Source organism: Centroberyx affinis, unplaced genomic scaffold (genome assembly GCF_046629955.1).
Source record: "Centroberyx affinis isolate AG114_WGS23_722 - 3 ecotype Tasmania unplaced genomic scaffold, CSIRO-AGI_Caff_v1 ptg002319l_1, whole genome shotgun sequence".
Taxonomy (NCBI): Eukaryota; Metazoa; Chordata; class Actinopteri; order Beryciformes; family Berycidae; genus Centroberyx; species Centroberyx affinis.
The window spans coordinates 265,657-282,146 of record NW_027280588.1 but is presented as its reverse complement, the minus strand read 5'-3'; the positions used below and the strand labels follow the sequence as shown (position 1 = coordinate 282,146).

The 16,490-nt window shown below is 43.9% G+C and overlaps 1 protein-coding gene across 1 annotated transcript; it reads left to right on the top strand.

Annotated features, from left to right (window-relative positions):
• Positions 1-1,671: 1,671 nt before the first annotated feature.
• Positions 1,672-16,386, top strand: ssh1a (slingshot protein phosphatase 1a; the record flags this gene model as incomplete). The annotated part of the gene is made up of 14 exons (XM_071533061.1): positions 1,672-1,770; positions 4,262-4,362; positions 7,787-7,851; positions 8,804-8,925; positions 9,533-9,601; positions 9,932-9,997; positions 10,340-10,534; positions 10,684-10,777; positions 11,497-11,625; positions 11,833-11,879; positions 12,009-12,155; positions 12,448-12,648; positions 12,827-13,523; positions 13,730-16,386. Coding segments are annotated over 14 exons (3,127 nt in total), but the record flags the coding sequence as incomplete, so codon positions are not given.
• Positions 16,387-16,490: the final 104 nt, after the last annotated feature.

Genomic DNA, 16,490 nt, shown 5'->3' with positions numbered 1-16,490 from the left:
CTACTTAACCTAGTAACATAACACATTGCGGTCTGTTTGCGGTAGATCGCGTGAGTGACGGGCAACACTGGCAAGGAGAGAGACAAGATAATCCCTCCCTTTATAAACCTGAGTGTAATGAGATTGGGAGTTTTGGGAGGTTTGCCAGTTCTTGCTGCCCTTTCCATCCATGCTTGGCCCATGTGTGAAGCTCCTGGTAGCACTGCCTTGGATTCAGTTGACCCATAGGGTGGAGAGAGAGAGAGAGAGAGAGAGAGAGAGAGAGAGAGAGAGAGAGAGAGAGAGAGAGAGAGAGAGAGAGAGAGAGAGAGAGAGAGAGAGAGAGAGAGAGAGAGAGAGAGAGAGAGAGAGAGAGAGAGAGAGAGAGAGAGAGAGAGAGAGAGAGAGAGAGAGAGAGAGAGAGGAGAGAGAGAGAGAGAGAGAGGAGAGAGAGAGAGAGAGAGAGAGAGAGAGAGAGAGAGAGAGAGAGAGGAGAGAGAGAGAGAGAGAGAGAGAGAGAGAGAGAGAGAGAGAGAGAGAGAGAGAGAGAGAGAGAGAGAGAGAGAGAGAGAGAGAGAGAGAGAGAGAGAGAGAGAGAGAGATCCTTCTCTCCTGTACCAAGTATGAACGCCATAATCTAAGAAACACATCAACTCTGTAAACTCTTCTTTAACTTTGCTTTTTTGTAATCATCACTGTTATTGTTGTTACTGTCCAGAAATATTCTATGTGATGAATCTATGCATTTAATATGCAGTTTATTTTACTTTATTTCTATCATTTATGTTTGAATCTATGCTTTGGCAACATGTGCACATGTACGTCATGCCAATAAAGCTCATTTAATTGAATTGAGAGAGAGAGGCACTCTCAATGGTTTTGGAGAGCTAGTTTTTTGTTGGACAGCAATGCAGGATCCTGAATCTGGACATGGTTTGCATTGCTAAAGTGGGAACCCCTTGCTCACTTTCTACTGAAAAGTAGGCCATTGTTTGAGAGCTGTGTCAGGCCTGATGGAGGAGGACAGTAAACAATCACAGAGTTCATGCTCAAGGAAGAGGGAATCCAAAGCCTAAATTCAACTGGATTCATTGCCCTCCCTAGCCTTCTGTCTGTTTGTTTGCTTATGTTTATGTTCGAGAGCAAAAGGGAGTTTGACTCAGTGTGTGAGTGTGTGAGAGAGAGTGTGAGATTGACTCAGTTTCTGTTAGAGGCTATATGTGTGTAGTTGTAGTTGTGGGAGTGTGTAGCTTGTGTGTGCGGGAGAAAGAGAGTGAAATCAACTGTGTTTTTGTGTGTGTATAGCCTATACTCTATGTTAAAGAGAGTGAGGGAAGGAGAAGGCAAGCACAGCCCTCTCTGCCTCAGGCTGCGGGTGGAGACTCTGCAGCAAGTCGCTCCAGGCAGGAGTCTGACTGTACTCTTCCTCACAGCTCCTCTCAGTCAAACACGGGGAGACGCACAGATGAGGGAGGAGGGGACAGAGGGAGTGGCATCTGAACAGACGGCGCTTTTCCACTGAACAGCACAGATGAGTGCAGACTAACTGTCAGTCAGTCTGTCACTCAGAAGCGTGGGCCAAGCCTGAAACAGTCTGTCTTCATCTGCGCTTTGCTCTGTCACTGTTTGTTGGAGGCTGATGAAGAGGAGGTAGCTCGTACCGGAGAGGCCTGGGTTCGCTCCGGTCAACAGGATGCATCTGGTTGTAGAGTCCATTCAGGAGGCTGCGATGAAGATGATACCCTATTTTGTGGAGAACGCTGTGTTGACCCAGAGTGAAATATGCCGCATGTGAGTTTTGCAGAGTCTTTTAAAGTGGGGTGGGAACTGCTACTAACAAGGTCTTTCACTGATGAAATTTGAGGACAGTTAATATGAAACTTGACTAAGGTTTGGCCTACTTCCTTTGAGCTCAGTAGTTATGTTTTTGAGAATTGAACTCATTTACTGATTGACTTGACTTTTTACAGTTATTTTAAGTCCCAATGTTACTAGTTCACTGTAAGAGTAAGAATGTTGGCTCTTGAATTGATTTTTTCGTTGTCATTTTGCTACAAAGGCACGGTATCATATCAGACCAACAAACTGAATCAGTAAGTGAACTAGCACAGTTGATGTGAGATATTGGACTACAGTAAAAATACGCTATCATTCAACAGCAGTTGTTATTCAATGGGATGAGGTGCACAAAACATGTATTCCTACCACTCTTCATCTGTCTGACCTGATATCTTTTGGCATCAATGGGACAAGCCTGTGTCTTTGTCTGTCTATGGGGTATCGGCAACGTAGGTTGTAATCATGTGGAATCATTGAGGCTATCTGGCAAGCTTTCTGTCACCGTCTTTGTTTGCCTTGATACCAGATGTATTTTTAGCCCTAGTGTTTGTGGAGAAGCTGATAGCAGGGTGCTGGAGGGCAAGAGACACCAGAGCCGTGGCTATTTAATTAGGCTGTCTGAGTATGGCCTGCAAAGCAGTGGGACAGCTTTTGATTTACACACCAGGAGAAGTTTCACACTTGCTCAGATTTCACAAGAATGCACCTTTGAAGGGATTTGTACTGGTAAGTTTCAGGTATCACGTACTAAGTCCTGTGAACCCAAAGTTGCCCTACCCGTTGAAATAGGTGGAATGAGCAGTAGGGGTTTGTACACATTACTGCAGCGTTGGGTCTGTAGCCCTCGTCTTCCCCCTTCTACTGCAGCTCTTGCCTCATAATATCCATCATTCCCTGACAGGAGAGCCTCCTGACAGCCCCATAAATCTCTAAGAGGATAGACAGAACAAAAAAACCCAAAAGTGAGACAAAAGCTCAGTGATGAGTGTCCACCCCCGTGCTCTGTTACTGTGGAACTTTGTTTCTGTGGTGTTGGGGGTGTTGGGATTTTATTGTGAGGCGCACAAAATGGGTCCATTGTTCCTACAAAATCATCTGTTTGGTCTTCTGTACTGGACTCTGGAAGTCCAGTCAGAGAGAGCTGGTTGTGGGTGCTTTGTGTGGGATGAGGGGGGGGGGGTTCATTGTTGGTTCTTGACCCTCAGCGGACACAAAAATGTGATGCTGAAATGTTTAGCTCATGACTTCATTTAGATTGTATTACAAAGGATATTCATAAACAATTCTTAAAACCGAAGATGTTTGGTTAGTGTTTTCTGTAGAGTTTTTTGTTGATGGGGGCTGTGGAGGGAGTTTTGGTTCTGAGACCCCAGTTTGCTCTCAGGCTCATTCCAGGATCAACTCCAGGAGGTATTGTAGTTTAAGACTGGCTCTTAATCTTAATGTCGCAATTATGTCATGATATATGGACAACTTTGTAATTATAATTGTAAATTTTATGGTGAGCAATAAGGCCAGATAATGAATTTTCAAAATTATGAACATTTTTCTAGCTGTCGGGGCCACCGCCGCAAACTGAAAGCATGCAAGGAAACACTGTTGGTTCAGTGCTACACCAGGGTTTGGTACCTGTTTGGGATTTGTTTTGTTCCAGTCTCTCATCACCCCTGTATTTAATGATGTCCTGGTTTGCCAGACTGCACACACAGAATACGTAGGGTATGTGTTCCACCCTGCTGCCAGGTAGATTTATGAATGTGCTCAGACTGTCATTCTGTAAGCACAGTGAAATGGAATGATTGAAGCCCTGAGGAAACACCTCCGTTCCACTTGCACTGCAGTCCCTTACTTATGTCATCGGCAGATCGCTCAAAAGCCCAGAAACAGGCTGATTTTGAAGGCAGGTGTGAATTGTTAATTGCTGTTTTTTCAGCCATGGGGAATGTTAAGCATCACAAACAACTGCAGTTAGGTCAATTATTTAGGTCTGTATTGCATTAGGCCAAGCCAGCAGAGAGTTGACAAGTCAAATCAGAATGCAGCTCATGCAGCAGGAAAAAAAGCCAGATAAGCACTCAGGATCAAAGCTTGATTCATGGCTGCTGCAGACCTGAAGTCTCCCTCTCTAATGTGGCAACTGGGCTTTTTCAGTTGGCTGTTGTGTAACGTACTGGCAGCAGACAACCATGATTTATGCTCGTCTCATTGCCTAGGTCTTCTGAACTGAACCCCTCTACTAAAACCGAATACTTAATTTGTCTCGTGTCCCACTTCTCAGCCTCCACTCACTGTGCACTGAACTAGGAGTGATGATTCTAGCAAACAGGTGGGACACAGTCCCATTTGGAGCCCAAGTGCTGAGCTGTGGCCCTGCAGCATGGTGTCTGATGCACATTGTCTGTGTTGTAACGCTTCTAACTCATGTCTCCCATCTGTTTCGCAGCCTGAGTGAGAGCTTCTTTATGGTGAAGGGCGCTGCTCTCTTCCTGCAGCAGGGCAGCAGTCCCCAGGGCCAGAAAGCACATCCACACCACAAGCATGCAGGTGAGAACCACAAGGTGTGACACCAACAAAGCACAGCTGGAGTTCACACTGTTTGGAAAACTGCTTTCTACACATCCTCTACCCAAACTATAGTTTTGAGCTCATCAATCTCAGACAGTGAAGCTGTTATTTAGTCTAGGTTATGCAGTGCATCTGATAAGTTTATGTGCTGCGCTCCCAAACACTACAGCAGATGTTTGTAGGTGAGGAAGAGGAGGCTGCTTTGTTGATAAGCATGTTCCAGACGTATAGCTTAGGCAGATTAGTGGTTAAGTCTAGTGCATGGTAGAACTTCTGTTCACGATTAAGAAAGCACCCATAGTGTTTGTGTCACCTATGTGTCCTCTCTTGTCCTCACTGTGCTAGCTTAATTGATGGGTGCACAGTGTACATAACTATTCTCAGCTATGGAAACTCCTAGACCTATAGTGTGTGTGTATGTGTGCTGGTGTCTTCTGTTGCTTTAATTGTTAAAGTGAATTGAGTTGGAAGTTGGAACAGTTTGCAGCACAATGTAAATGGCAGCCAACAGCCAACATTGAAAGTTGGCTGTTGGCCTACATCAAGTGTTTACACATAGTTATTGAAAGAATCTACAGTTCTGCACATATTAGAGAAAGCAACAGGGCGTTCACACTGTGAGCAGCTTGGCTGATGGGTCGTTCCATTCTGACTGATTGTAGGCAGTGCAAGAAGATCTGATTCCATCCATGTAGTGTTCTCCTGCAGCTACAGAGGCAAATCAAGTATTTCTGTTATTGCCTGTCATAATGTTACATCGTTTTAATGAGTTAACATTGCTAGCTGGCAAGCACAAAGTAGGTAGCATCAATTGAAAATAAACAGAACTCACTAAAATTACTTTCAGTTCTATCATTGTCCCCAAACATGCAACCATTCTCCAAGCATTGTTTTTGAGACATTTATACCTGTAGTCTTTCAAATAAAAGTTATAGAGAACTGGGAAGCTTGGAATGGCTGTAATCAATTTCTCACCCCTTTTCCCTTGCCCAGCAGAACTATTGTATACTGTATGAAATCTATATCTATTGCGACTGCGAACACTTTGTGGCCAACTTTTCTTGACCGACAAGCTTGTTTATTGTGTTGCTCACAGTCTAAACGCATGGTAAGAGTTGGCTTTGGGAAATGAACTGGCCAAGGTCTTTTATCAGAGGCTGTTTTCAAAGCATGGTAAATGTTTCAAAGACACAGGGCTGGCCTGACGGTCTACTGGCATCATGGGAAATAAACACCAGCCACCAGCCAAATGCTTCCAAGGGGCTGTGGCTGGCAGGTTTGTCTACTTTACCAGACACTTTGTCAGGTAACCCACCAATTTGCAGGTCCTGCTTTGTTCTGAAAAACTGCGGCTGCGAAAATACTTCTGGGATTTTCCAGCAACTGTGGCCTACAGACAAAAAAGATGATGAGATGACTTAAGCAAACTGCTTGCCAAAGCTATTCCTGCTCAATGAGCTGGTGGCCTACTGTCAGAACAGCAGCAGCATGATGGGGCTAGACTTAAAGAGGAGTACCACTCAGTAAGAATGCACACAGTTCACATATCATACGGCCTAGACTAGTTCAGACAGTCTTGGTGAACATGAACATCTCTCTAACAGGCTGAAAAAACACCTAGACAACAACACTATAATCTCTGATACCACACAGCAGCTCAGAGCTACTACACTGATAGTAACTGACTTTGTGGATTCATCCAATGTTAAAAAGTGTGCTTTGATCACAAGAAAATCATCACAAAAACGGTCACAGTCATTCTCTCCATTTTTCTCGATTTTCTCTGTAAAGCTATATTTTGGTGTGACATCACAGATTACACCTCTTGTTTTCAGGCTAGCGGAGTTGGTAAATGTTCACTACTAATATGGCTAAACTGTCTTAAGGTACCTTATTTCAAAGCTGAAATCCATGGTCAGTCAAGGCTGCCAGTTGAACTGGTCTGAACCATCCACATGATAACGTTGACACGTGATACATAATTTTCTGGAGATATATTTATGTTTCTGGGTATGACCAAGCGCCTCTGAGCTAGACTGCCTGAGGAGAACTCTCATAGCTTCCAGCTGTTTTTATTCAGAGCAGATGCCAATTTGGCTACCATATATGTAGAGCTATTTGAACTAAGGCCTTGTACACACTTGACTTTTAAAACAGTTACAGATAGTCTGGCCCATCAAAACCATCAAAAAGACACTTTGAGAGGTTATACTATGGACATTTTACCTGCAGGTCATGGTGTTGGTGGAATAGTTTTTGAAATGTTCTAATCTCTATCACATCTTGTAGGCTCACGCACACTGCATGAAATTAGTTCCAGACTGATCTCTAAGAGAATCAATTATTCTGTTGAGTTTCAACTATAATATGTAACACAACATTTTAGAATATTTTAGGAAATGTGCGTGAAGTCTTCAACTCGGTAAGCAGTGAGGAACGATTCATATGGATGTCATCCTCACTGACAGTGTTGCAGTAGTTGCATTGTCGATCGCAACACAAAATGAGTCTTATGTTTTTTGCACTTTGTGAATATAGTTTTGAGTTTTGTTTTTTTTAATCATTAAGCTAAAAGGTTTCCAAAATCAAACCATTCAAAGTATAGGCTACAAATGTCTGCAAAGCCAAAGAGTAACCTGCTGTGGGAGGGACGTGTCTACCATGAGGCCATGAATCATGAGACCCAGAAGGTACATGGCCACGGAGAGAGCCTGGCACTTTCTGTTTCTTACTGGAAGCTGTAATTAAAACCAGCCAGGATGACATGATTTGTCTACCTGTTGTGACACACTGAGACATAGTTGGCTCCCCTTCTACAGCTACCTACCACTGCTGTTGGTAGAGCTGTCATGTTACCTCCCTCCACACCCTGTTTTATTATCCCACTTCCCTGGGTTACCTTACCTCAAACCTGGCACAGCATACACCAAGAGCTGTCAGCGGAACAAAGGGACGATCTTTAGGTGGGGGTTTGAGGGTGATCCATTTGCTTATAACAAGAAGGAAAATTATCTTCAATTCATTGCACTGCATTGTATTAACAACACAATTCAGCTGATAAGACAACAATGAACAGGGTATACCTTATTATGATTTCCATGGAGTCATTAATTGGGTGTAGATTTCAGAGTTGAACACCAGGGAGCACTGTTTCTTCACATACCTTCACCCACTAGAGCAATGCCTTGAATTGTATCAGCTCATTGTGTATTCCCTAGCATCATTACATTCTCATTAATATTCTCACTCAGTATTGCCGAAGTGGAATTGGCCGGATTTTCTTTGGATCTTCTGTTTCAGGTCAAGATCTATCAGCTGTATGACTAGGTATTTTTATAATCACATGACACCAAACAGCCACAGATTGTCAAGGATCTGTTTGCTCTATGATCTTTCTCAACAGGCGACTTACCTCAGCACCTGCAGGTGATGATAAACATCCTTCGTTCGGAGGACAGAATCAAACTGGTGAGAGACGGCATAAGTACGCACACACGTACAAAAACACACACAGGCCAGTGACTAACACCCTGGCTCTCTGTCATAGCAAACCTTCCTGAATGCATTTTATTGTGTACTTAAGACTCTCATTTGCTCACTATAATTATTAGCTCATGAGAGCATGTTTGAACACACTCAGGAGAGCATTACCAAAAGTTTCCATGGTGTGTGTGTATATGTATGTGTTTGTGTGAAATTGTGTTTGTTCGTTTTATGTTTACCACCACTGTGCTCTCACACTTTTTGAGGGCTCAGTCACCTTATTACATCCAGTTTGCAATGCATTTTTGGGTCAGCGCATAGGATCAGCCCTTATTGGCACCTCTAGAGCATTGGCTGTTGTGTAACTTCCAGTCATGGTGCATGTTTGCTAACTACCTTGGCTTCATTTGAATCAAGTAGGGTTCGACCCATAGAGTTTTTTGAAGGCCGATACTGATACCGATATTTTGTGCTGATATTCAATATATTTAAATGTCTTCATTTTCATGCCAAAATGACATGCATTCAATGTTTACCCCAGAATTTTACTCTTGGCAGGGTGGAAAAGCCTCTGTCGCAGTATTTATGTGACACTAAAACTCTCCATTGAAACCCACACTAATGACATTTATTTAGGGCTAGCAGCTCTTGAAGGCAGTGTGACCCACCCCATTTATTCAATGACTGCAAATTATTTGATAGACTACTATCAAAACCGATACATATCAGTCTAACCCTAGAATGAAGCCCATGCATTCACCTCAGTGAATGAGATTGAGCAAACTACCTATTTCATATTGCAATACAGTATTTTTCCTGCACATGGCACACAATAATGATAAAAGATAGATAGAGAGAATACAGTAGGAGAGGTATACTTGTTGGCCAGTAATGGATGGCACTGGAAGTTGATGTGACTTGTGTCTACCCCATCCAGGCGGTGCGGTTGGAGAGTGCGTGGTCGGATCGCGTGCGGTACATGGTGGTGGTTTACACCAGCGGGCGACAGGACACAGAGGAGAACATCCTGCTGGGAATGGACTTCACCAGCAAGGACTGGTACGAACGAGCCCGCTGTGTGTTGCTGTATCATCACTGTATGCCAGATATAGACAGATACCTTTTAAAGGCGAACATCACAGCATTTAAGAACTGATATATTCATTTATGTAATGTGTGGACATAATATGTGGACTATTGAGGAAAGTCCAGTTCATATTTGTGAATGTGAACAACTCTCTCCTGCAGAAGTACACCTCAAACCCAGTCTGGAGCTGCACATACTTGAAAGGCACACAGATTTTGTGTACAGACAGAATGTTATTTTAAGTTTTTTGCCCAAATGAGTTTCAATGTTCTATGGCAGATTTGTCAGTTCTGAACCAGAAAATGTACCGCTTGTAGCACAGAAAATCTCACTTGATGGCAGGCGCCTTTGTCATCTTTCTCCATTAATTCACACATTAGTTCACAGATATTCACTGAGATGTCCTAGAACACATGAACAACAGGAAAGTCTGAAATTGAGTGTTTTTCCCCCCCTTTTAAGTTGTGGCATGCATAAACTAACATGTTAAATGTGCTTTCCTCATTGCAGATGAACCATTTCAGAGAAAAGCTGAGTTTTGTAGTTGCTTGTTTTAAAATTTTGACTTTTCCCTGCCAGCAAAAGCTGTTCGATCGGCATGGTGCTGCCTCTGTGGAGTGACACAAAGATCCATCTGGATGGAGATGGGTGAGTTTTTACTCTTACCCCTGCTTTCAGGACAGACACCACACAGCAACAGCATTTAGTGATATTGATCTACCTCTTAGTTGACAATGCATCTACATCTGAGACCGTGAATATAATACTAGAATATTGTACTGTAGATAGATAGGTAGGTGTGTGGGTAGGTAGGTAAGTATGTGCATCAATACTGTATTTAACCTAGAGGGAAATAAAATTGCTAGTATTATTTAATTCTAAATCAATATTAGTATTGTATTAAGTGTAATGATGTATTGCAGTAGATCCGTGGCGCTCCAGCTCGGGGAATGACCATCTGTTTTGTTTGCTCCTCAGGGGATTTACTGTGAACACAGCAAGTCGGACTCATGTCTTCAAACCTGTGTCAGTACAGGCTATGTGGTGAGTAATAAACAACCTATGGAGCCACGGTGGCTGTCTACAAAAGTTTTGGGTGATGAATCAGTCTCACACACAACAATAAATCTTCTGATTGTATGTGATAAACATTTGTGCCACTCCACTGCAAAAGAGCCGTAGGTTGAGGTAATGCTTATTCATTCTGCCACCTGCTGGTACAGAGATGCATGTGCATAGAATTGCATGGAGCCTTTCCAGATTGTAGACAGCATGGTCGTTTGATTACTTTTAATATCATTAGCCGTAAGGTCCGGCTTATTTGTCTGAAAATTAATCAATCAACTACAGCTTTGACAATTATTTTTCCAAACCACCACCATCTAGGTCGGCTCTGCAAGTCCTGCACAAGGCATGCGAGGTGTCCCGCAGGTACAACTACTTCCCTGGAGGTATGGCCCTCACTTGGATAGGCTACTATGAGAGCTGCATCGCTTCAGAGCAGAGCTGCATCAACGAGTGGAACGCCATGAAGGACTTGGAGACCACGAGGCCAGACTCGCCCACCATGTTTGTCGACAAGTCAGTGAACAGAAATCCACTCAGATCAGATCCATACAGGGGCCTGATGTAAAGGCTAACCTACTCACTCATATACTAGCTGTTGAAATGCTACTTTTGTGTGAGTGTTGTCTAATAGTCAGATTTTAATGAGACTTTATCTTTGGTAGGCCTTCAGAGAGGGAGAGGACAGAGTGCCTTATTAAAGCCAAACTCAGAAGCATCATGATGTGCCAGGATCTTGAGAATGTCACCTCCAAACAGGTAAATAAAACACACACACACACACACACACATAAGAACACACACACACACACACACACACACACACACACACACACACAATTTAACATTTCTTTATTGTGATTTCATTTTTATTGCAGTTTTTCATGTTTATAGTATATCACAAAATACAGTAACAGCAAATTTGTTGATGGTAACACAAACACATTTCACACATAGTTAATATATGTACATGTTCACAATTTTATTACATAGCCACATTTATATTTCATTGTTTTATGATGTAAACACAACCCACTTGTCTTCTTGGACTCATTGTCACACTGTAAATATTTTTTTTTTTGTTGTTATTCCTAATTAGAGGAATCTATTTTATACTATTTGCCTGTAATTGCTGCCTTGCTGGCTACAAATAGTAACTTATCAAGGTATTACCCACTCCATAGCACTGTTATATTTTCAAGGCACACAGTATAACTCTGTAAGTCTTGGGTATGTCATGGCCTAGAATTATTTTCACCACTGCATAAACAATATCCCCAAATAAGGTATAATATGTGTGTGTATGTTTTTAAGGCAAGAGTTCACAAGAGTAAACTTCTCCCAGTGAGGAGGTTACTGTGATCAAGTGCTTTACAGCAAATGCATTACAGAAAATAGAACAAAAACCTCCACACAAATCAACTTATACTGTATAACATTTGATGTTTATGACCTAATGCTGGAGCTCGCTTTGTCAGATCCGTACAGAGCTGGAGCAGCATATGAACTGCAACCTGAAGGAGTATAAAGAGTTCATCGACAATGAGATGCTGCTGATCCTGGGTCAGATGGACAAGGCCACGCTCATCTTTGACCATCTCTACCTGGTGGGACACTTGATATCGCCTCTCTCATCTACCAAAGAATTTAGGCACACTGTTGTTTCCCTTGAATAGCTTGTATAGACTGATTCTGTCCTGTCCAACCCAATTAAAGACTAATCTTGCCTGTGAAATAATTGTTTTTGGAGAAAAAAAGAACACAGAGTGGAAAAATGCTGAGTATAAACAGTATTTTCCCTCATTTGTTTGTAGGGATCTGAATGGAATGCATCTAATTTGGAGGAGCTGCAAGAGACAGGGTAATTTATTTTATGTTGTGGCGGAGCAAAGATAACCTCTTTTAAGACGTGTTTTTATTGTGATTTGAGCAAGTAAGAATGTTGTTGATGGATGGAAGAGTGTCCATTAACAGAATCTTTCCTCCCCAGGGTGGGCTATATCCTCAATGTCACCAGGGAGATAGACAACTTCTTTCCAGGCACATTCAGTTATCACAACATACGCGTCTACGATGAAGAAGCCACTGACCTGCTGGCTCACTGGAATGAGACATACAACTTTATTGTTAAAGCCAAGTGAGTCCTGAATAGAACAGAAAACACATTATAAAGACACCTCATTATCACTGAAGACAAACTGTTAAAATCTCATTTCCCACATTTATTCTTTCAGAACATAACAGACCGCAAGCATGGCATTGGAAACCTAATCCAAAACATTACTTTTTATCATCTGTCGGTTATGAAGTTGCTAAGAGAATCAGGAGGTTATCTCCAAAAAACAGGAGCAAAGCCAATTTTTTCTCAGCTAGTGAACTCTCTCATCCCTCTTTCTTTCTTTTTTTTTCATTTTGATTCTCCCAAATAGGAAGAACCGCTCCAAGTGTCTGGTCCACTGCAAGATGGGCGTCAGTCGGTCTGCCTCCACAGTCATTGCTTATGCCATGAAAGAGTATGGCTGGTCGCTAGAGAAGGCTTATAGCTTTGTCAAGCAGAAGAGGAGCATCACACGACCCAACGCAGGTTTCATGAGACAGCTGGCGGAGTACGAGGGCATCCTGGATGCCAGGTAAACCTCCCCCCAAACCTCACTGTGCGTGTGTGTGTGTGTACGTGTGTGTGTGTGTGTGTGTGTTTGTGCGGCAATAATGAAACCCTAAACAGCGTGTATACTAGTTGTTTGTTCTCAGTTGACCTGTTTTATGACTTCTGCTCTCCTCCTGCTCACTGTATTTCTGTTTTTCCAGTAAACAACGTCACAACAAGCTGTGGCGTCCAGACCCAGACTGTGAGATGGCAGAGGGGCAGCAGGCCCAGTGTTGTGGAGGGGAGGAGGCAGGCCACCTGACCCCAGAGCCAGGCATGTCCCCCTGCTGTGAGGAGGCGCTGTCTGATAAGGGGGCGGCATGCCTCACCCCATGCAGGACTGTTGCACTGGAGATAGACCCCGCCTACAACAACTATTACTTCCGCCGGCTCTCTGACTCGGCCCTGGACAGCGAGCCGTCAACACCGGTGCGTGGTCCTCCTCTCCTGAATATGGACAAAGTCTTCATAGAAATAGAGGATGTGGAGCGGGACGCCCTACTGGATGATGAGAACTTTGAGGGGCGTGAAGGCCCGCCGCTACCCCACTTTGCGCCTACAGGGGAGGGTACAGCTGCCCAGACCTGCTGTCGGGGTCCTGAGCCCCTGGAGGAACTGCGTCTGAGGTTGGAGTTTAGCACGGTGGAGGAAGAGGATGAGGAGGAGGTACAAAAAGAGGAGGCGGAGATGGAGGTACTCATGCAACCTGATGGCGGAGGGGGTGGGGGAGGAGGCGGCGAAGAGGAAACGCAAGATTTGGAGGTAGAAGGGGATACAGAGGGTAATGGGATGGACCTGGCAACCCTGAATGAGAATTCCAACAACAACAACCACTTGAGCTCCCCGCATATCCTCAATGTAAGTTCAGGAAATAGGCTTGAACATAGTGTTGCATTATACAATTTGAGATCTACATTGTAATACGTTGTAGAAAATGGATAACCTAAATTTCAGAGTGGAAACCCTGTTATTCTTCTGGAGCATTTGTAACTTCATAAAATCCAGCTTGTAGGAATTACCCCTTTCCCTCTGCCCCTTAATTCTTCCTTTCTCTCTGCATTTAGGAAAATGCTCCTTCAAACGCTCATCCAGTTGATCCTTCTATGCCGTCTCAGTGGGATTGTCAGTCCACGCAGAAAGAAGACTCTCCAGTCCTGGTTTGCCTTAACCCCGATCCTCTTGAAGTCCCAAGTGCTTCAGTGCCGCAATCCTTTACCTCTTCTGATGGCATAATTTCTTCAGTGGGACTGCTGTGTCCCTGTGGCCCTCTGTGTGACTGTGCCAACTGTGCTGCCTCACCTCCTACAGCTCCACCTGACACTGACAGAGAGGGGCAGCCAGGAGACTCACTGCACTCAGTGGAGCCTGAGGATAGTGGTGATCTGCTGGAAGAAAAGACTGAGAGTCAGGAGCGGCAGTCCCCGGAGGCCTCTGAGGCTCTTCCTGAGCTGATGAAAATGGATTTGGAGGAAGTGAAGCCTGGAGTGGCCTGCTACCTTGGCCAGCAGCAGGAGACCCTTGTGCAGCTGCAGAGGTCTGGACTGGTCCGCCGCCGGGCCGAGAGACTAGAGAGGCTTTCAGGTTTATCCCAGGAGAGCCTCCATGCTCTGCAGCCTTTGCATGCGTGCCGAGAACCCAAGAAGAGTTCGCTTCACACAGAGGAGGAAGAGGAGCTCTCTGGCTTCCCTAAATCTTCCACACCATGCCAAGTGCGGCTAGAGCCACTGGTGGTGCCACTGACCAATGAGGCCTTGTTGGGGGTGGTGGGGTCTGGGTTGCTCACACCCACCTCCTCGCCTCACGGCTCCGCCCTGACACGTAGCTCCAGCAGTGACAGTCTGCGCAGCGTGAGGGGGAAACCGGGCCTAGTGCGTCAAAGGGCGCAGGAGATTGAGGCACGCATGCGTCTGGCGGGCCTCACCGTGCCGTCGAGGCTCAAACGCTCCAACTCGCTGGCCAAGCTGGGCAGCCTCAATCTCTCCTCTGACGACCTGTGCTCAGCCTGCTCCTCAGATGCAGGCACCCTCCTGCTCCTCTCCCTGTCCCCAGAGCCAGACCCCAGCCCAGAGTGGGACTGCCCCACCACCTCTGCCCAGCCTCGGCCCTGCAAGGACTGGCACACTCCAGAGAGAGTGCTACCAGGGGAGCCCAGAAGCTGACAGAAAGGATGGAGGTGTACTCCTCCACCCATCCCTTCATCTCTCACTCTGGGGAGCTGGAGTGGGTTGGACAGATTCTGGAGAGTGGAGAGAGAGAGAGAAAGTTGAGTCTTAGGAAACAGATGAAAATATGTGTGCCAATATGATTGGCATGTCAATTAATGGAACCTGCAAAAAACAATGCCAACCTTTGTTGTGAGGAGTGTTGTGCCCAGCAACACCCTCCTTTGCCACTTTGTTTCCGATACTGCTGTTCACAGTGATGAGTCATATTGCTGTATCTGACAAGTGTGTAAAGCCATCCGTTCACCTCTAACTTGGTTTGATTCATGGACACAAAAGTGCCTTACCTGTGAGACCAGAGGCACAGCTGTATGTTGCCGCAGTATGAGAGGGGCGGTGACATTCTGTAACCCTTAACTTTACAGTCTGTTTTAAGCTGTTAGTACCTGGTATCTACCAAACTATGGTGTGGTATCCATTGGCACTTGAGTTATTTTTACCTGTCTGGTACATAGTGGTACATTGATGAACTTGAGTCACTCAGTGAATCTTGAAAGAAAGCAAAGTGTTAAATAAGTAATTGTAAAGTTGTTTACCACACAATCTATGATTAGATGCTAGAGGGTTGTAAAATAAAGGGTTACCTCATGGTACATTCATGGAGTTCTTTCTCAGATGAACACTGGGCTAGAGTTTTAATTCAGTTCATTTATTGATGTTGTCGAGTTATGTAAGGAAATCCATGTTGAACTCATATTAATGCAGAAATGTGTGTTCATGCATCAATGCATAGCTGTATGTGAGTCTGTGAGTGAGTGAATGGGATGTGAGTGAGAGAGAAGGTTTTGGCTTTCTCTTGCTAGAGGCACGCTCACTGAGTGTTATCAAAAAAACAGACAGAAACATTTCTTAGTTTGTGGTTCCTTTGCACTGCTTTTCATGAGTGGATACTGGCACACAACAAGCTATCTTCCAAAATAACATTAGAATAATGTTATTGACCTCATCATTCCCTACAGTGCTACTGGGAATGCAGGGTGAGGAGTCACGCTGCATGGCTTGGAATCATCCTATAATGCAAGCACCTGTGGTGACAAAAACAGTCAAATCATATAATGTGAAGCTTTTATTTTTTTCCCTGGCTAAAGCCGTCTGAACATCTTTGATATGATATAAAAACTCAAACATATTCAAATCTGTACGTCTAAATCTTCTATACCTTATCCTATTTGTTACTCCTTGAGGGTTGCCAACATTTTAAACTCATTGTGCTCTTTGAAATGTGGAAGACCAAAGTTCTACGGCTGTCCCGACAAATTGGATACACCATTGAAGCTGTACAAAATATGTGAATCATTATGTCAATCATGTATGTATTTAAACGCTGTTACATCTTTTTGCACCTTTGGGAGAAACGAAAGAGAGACTCATCAATGAATTTTAAAGCTTTTGTCACACTGATGTGACAATGATCACAATAGGTTACTTCACAGTTTTGTAACCGTTTTCTTTTTATATTTAAGTATGCAGTAACTTTTGTACTGTACATTTGCTGTAGTTTGAATGCATATTGCACTTTTTATGTTGGTTAAAATAATGTACTGTATGTGTTTATTATGGAAATAAACATTTCTTTTACATAATATCACAGGGACCCTGTTTG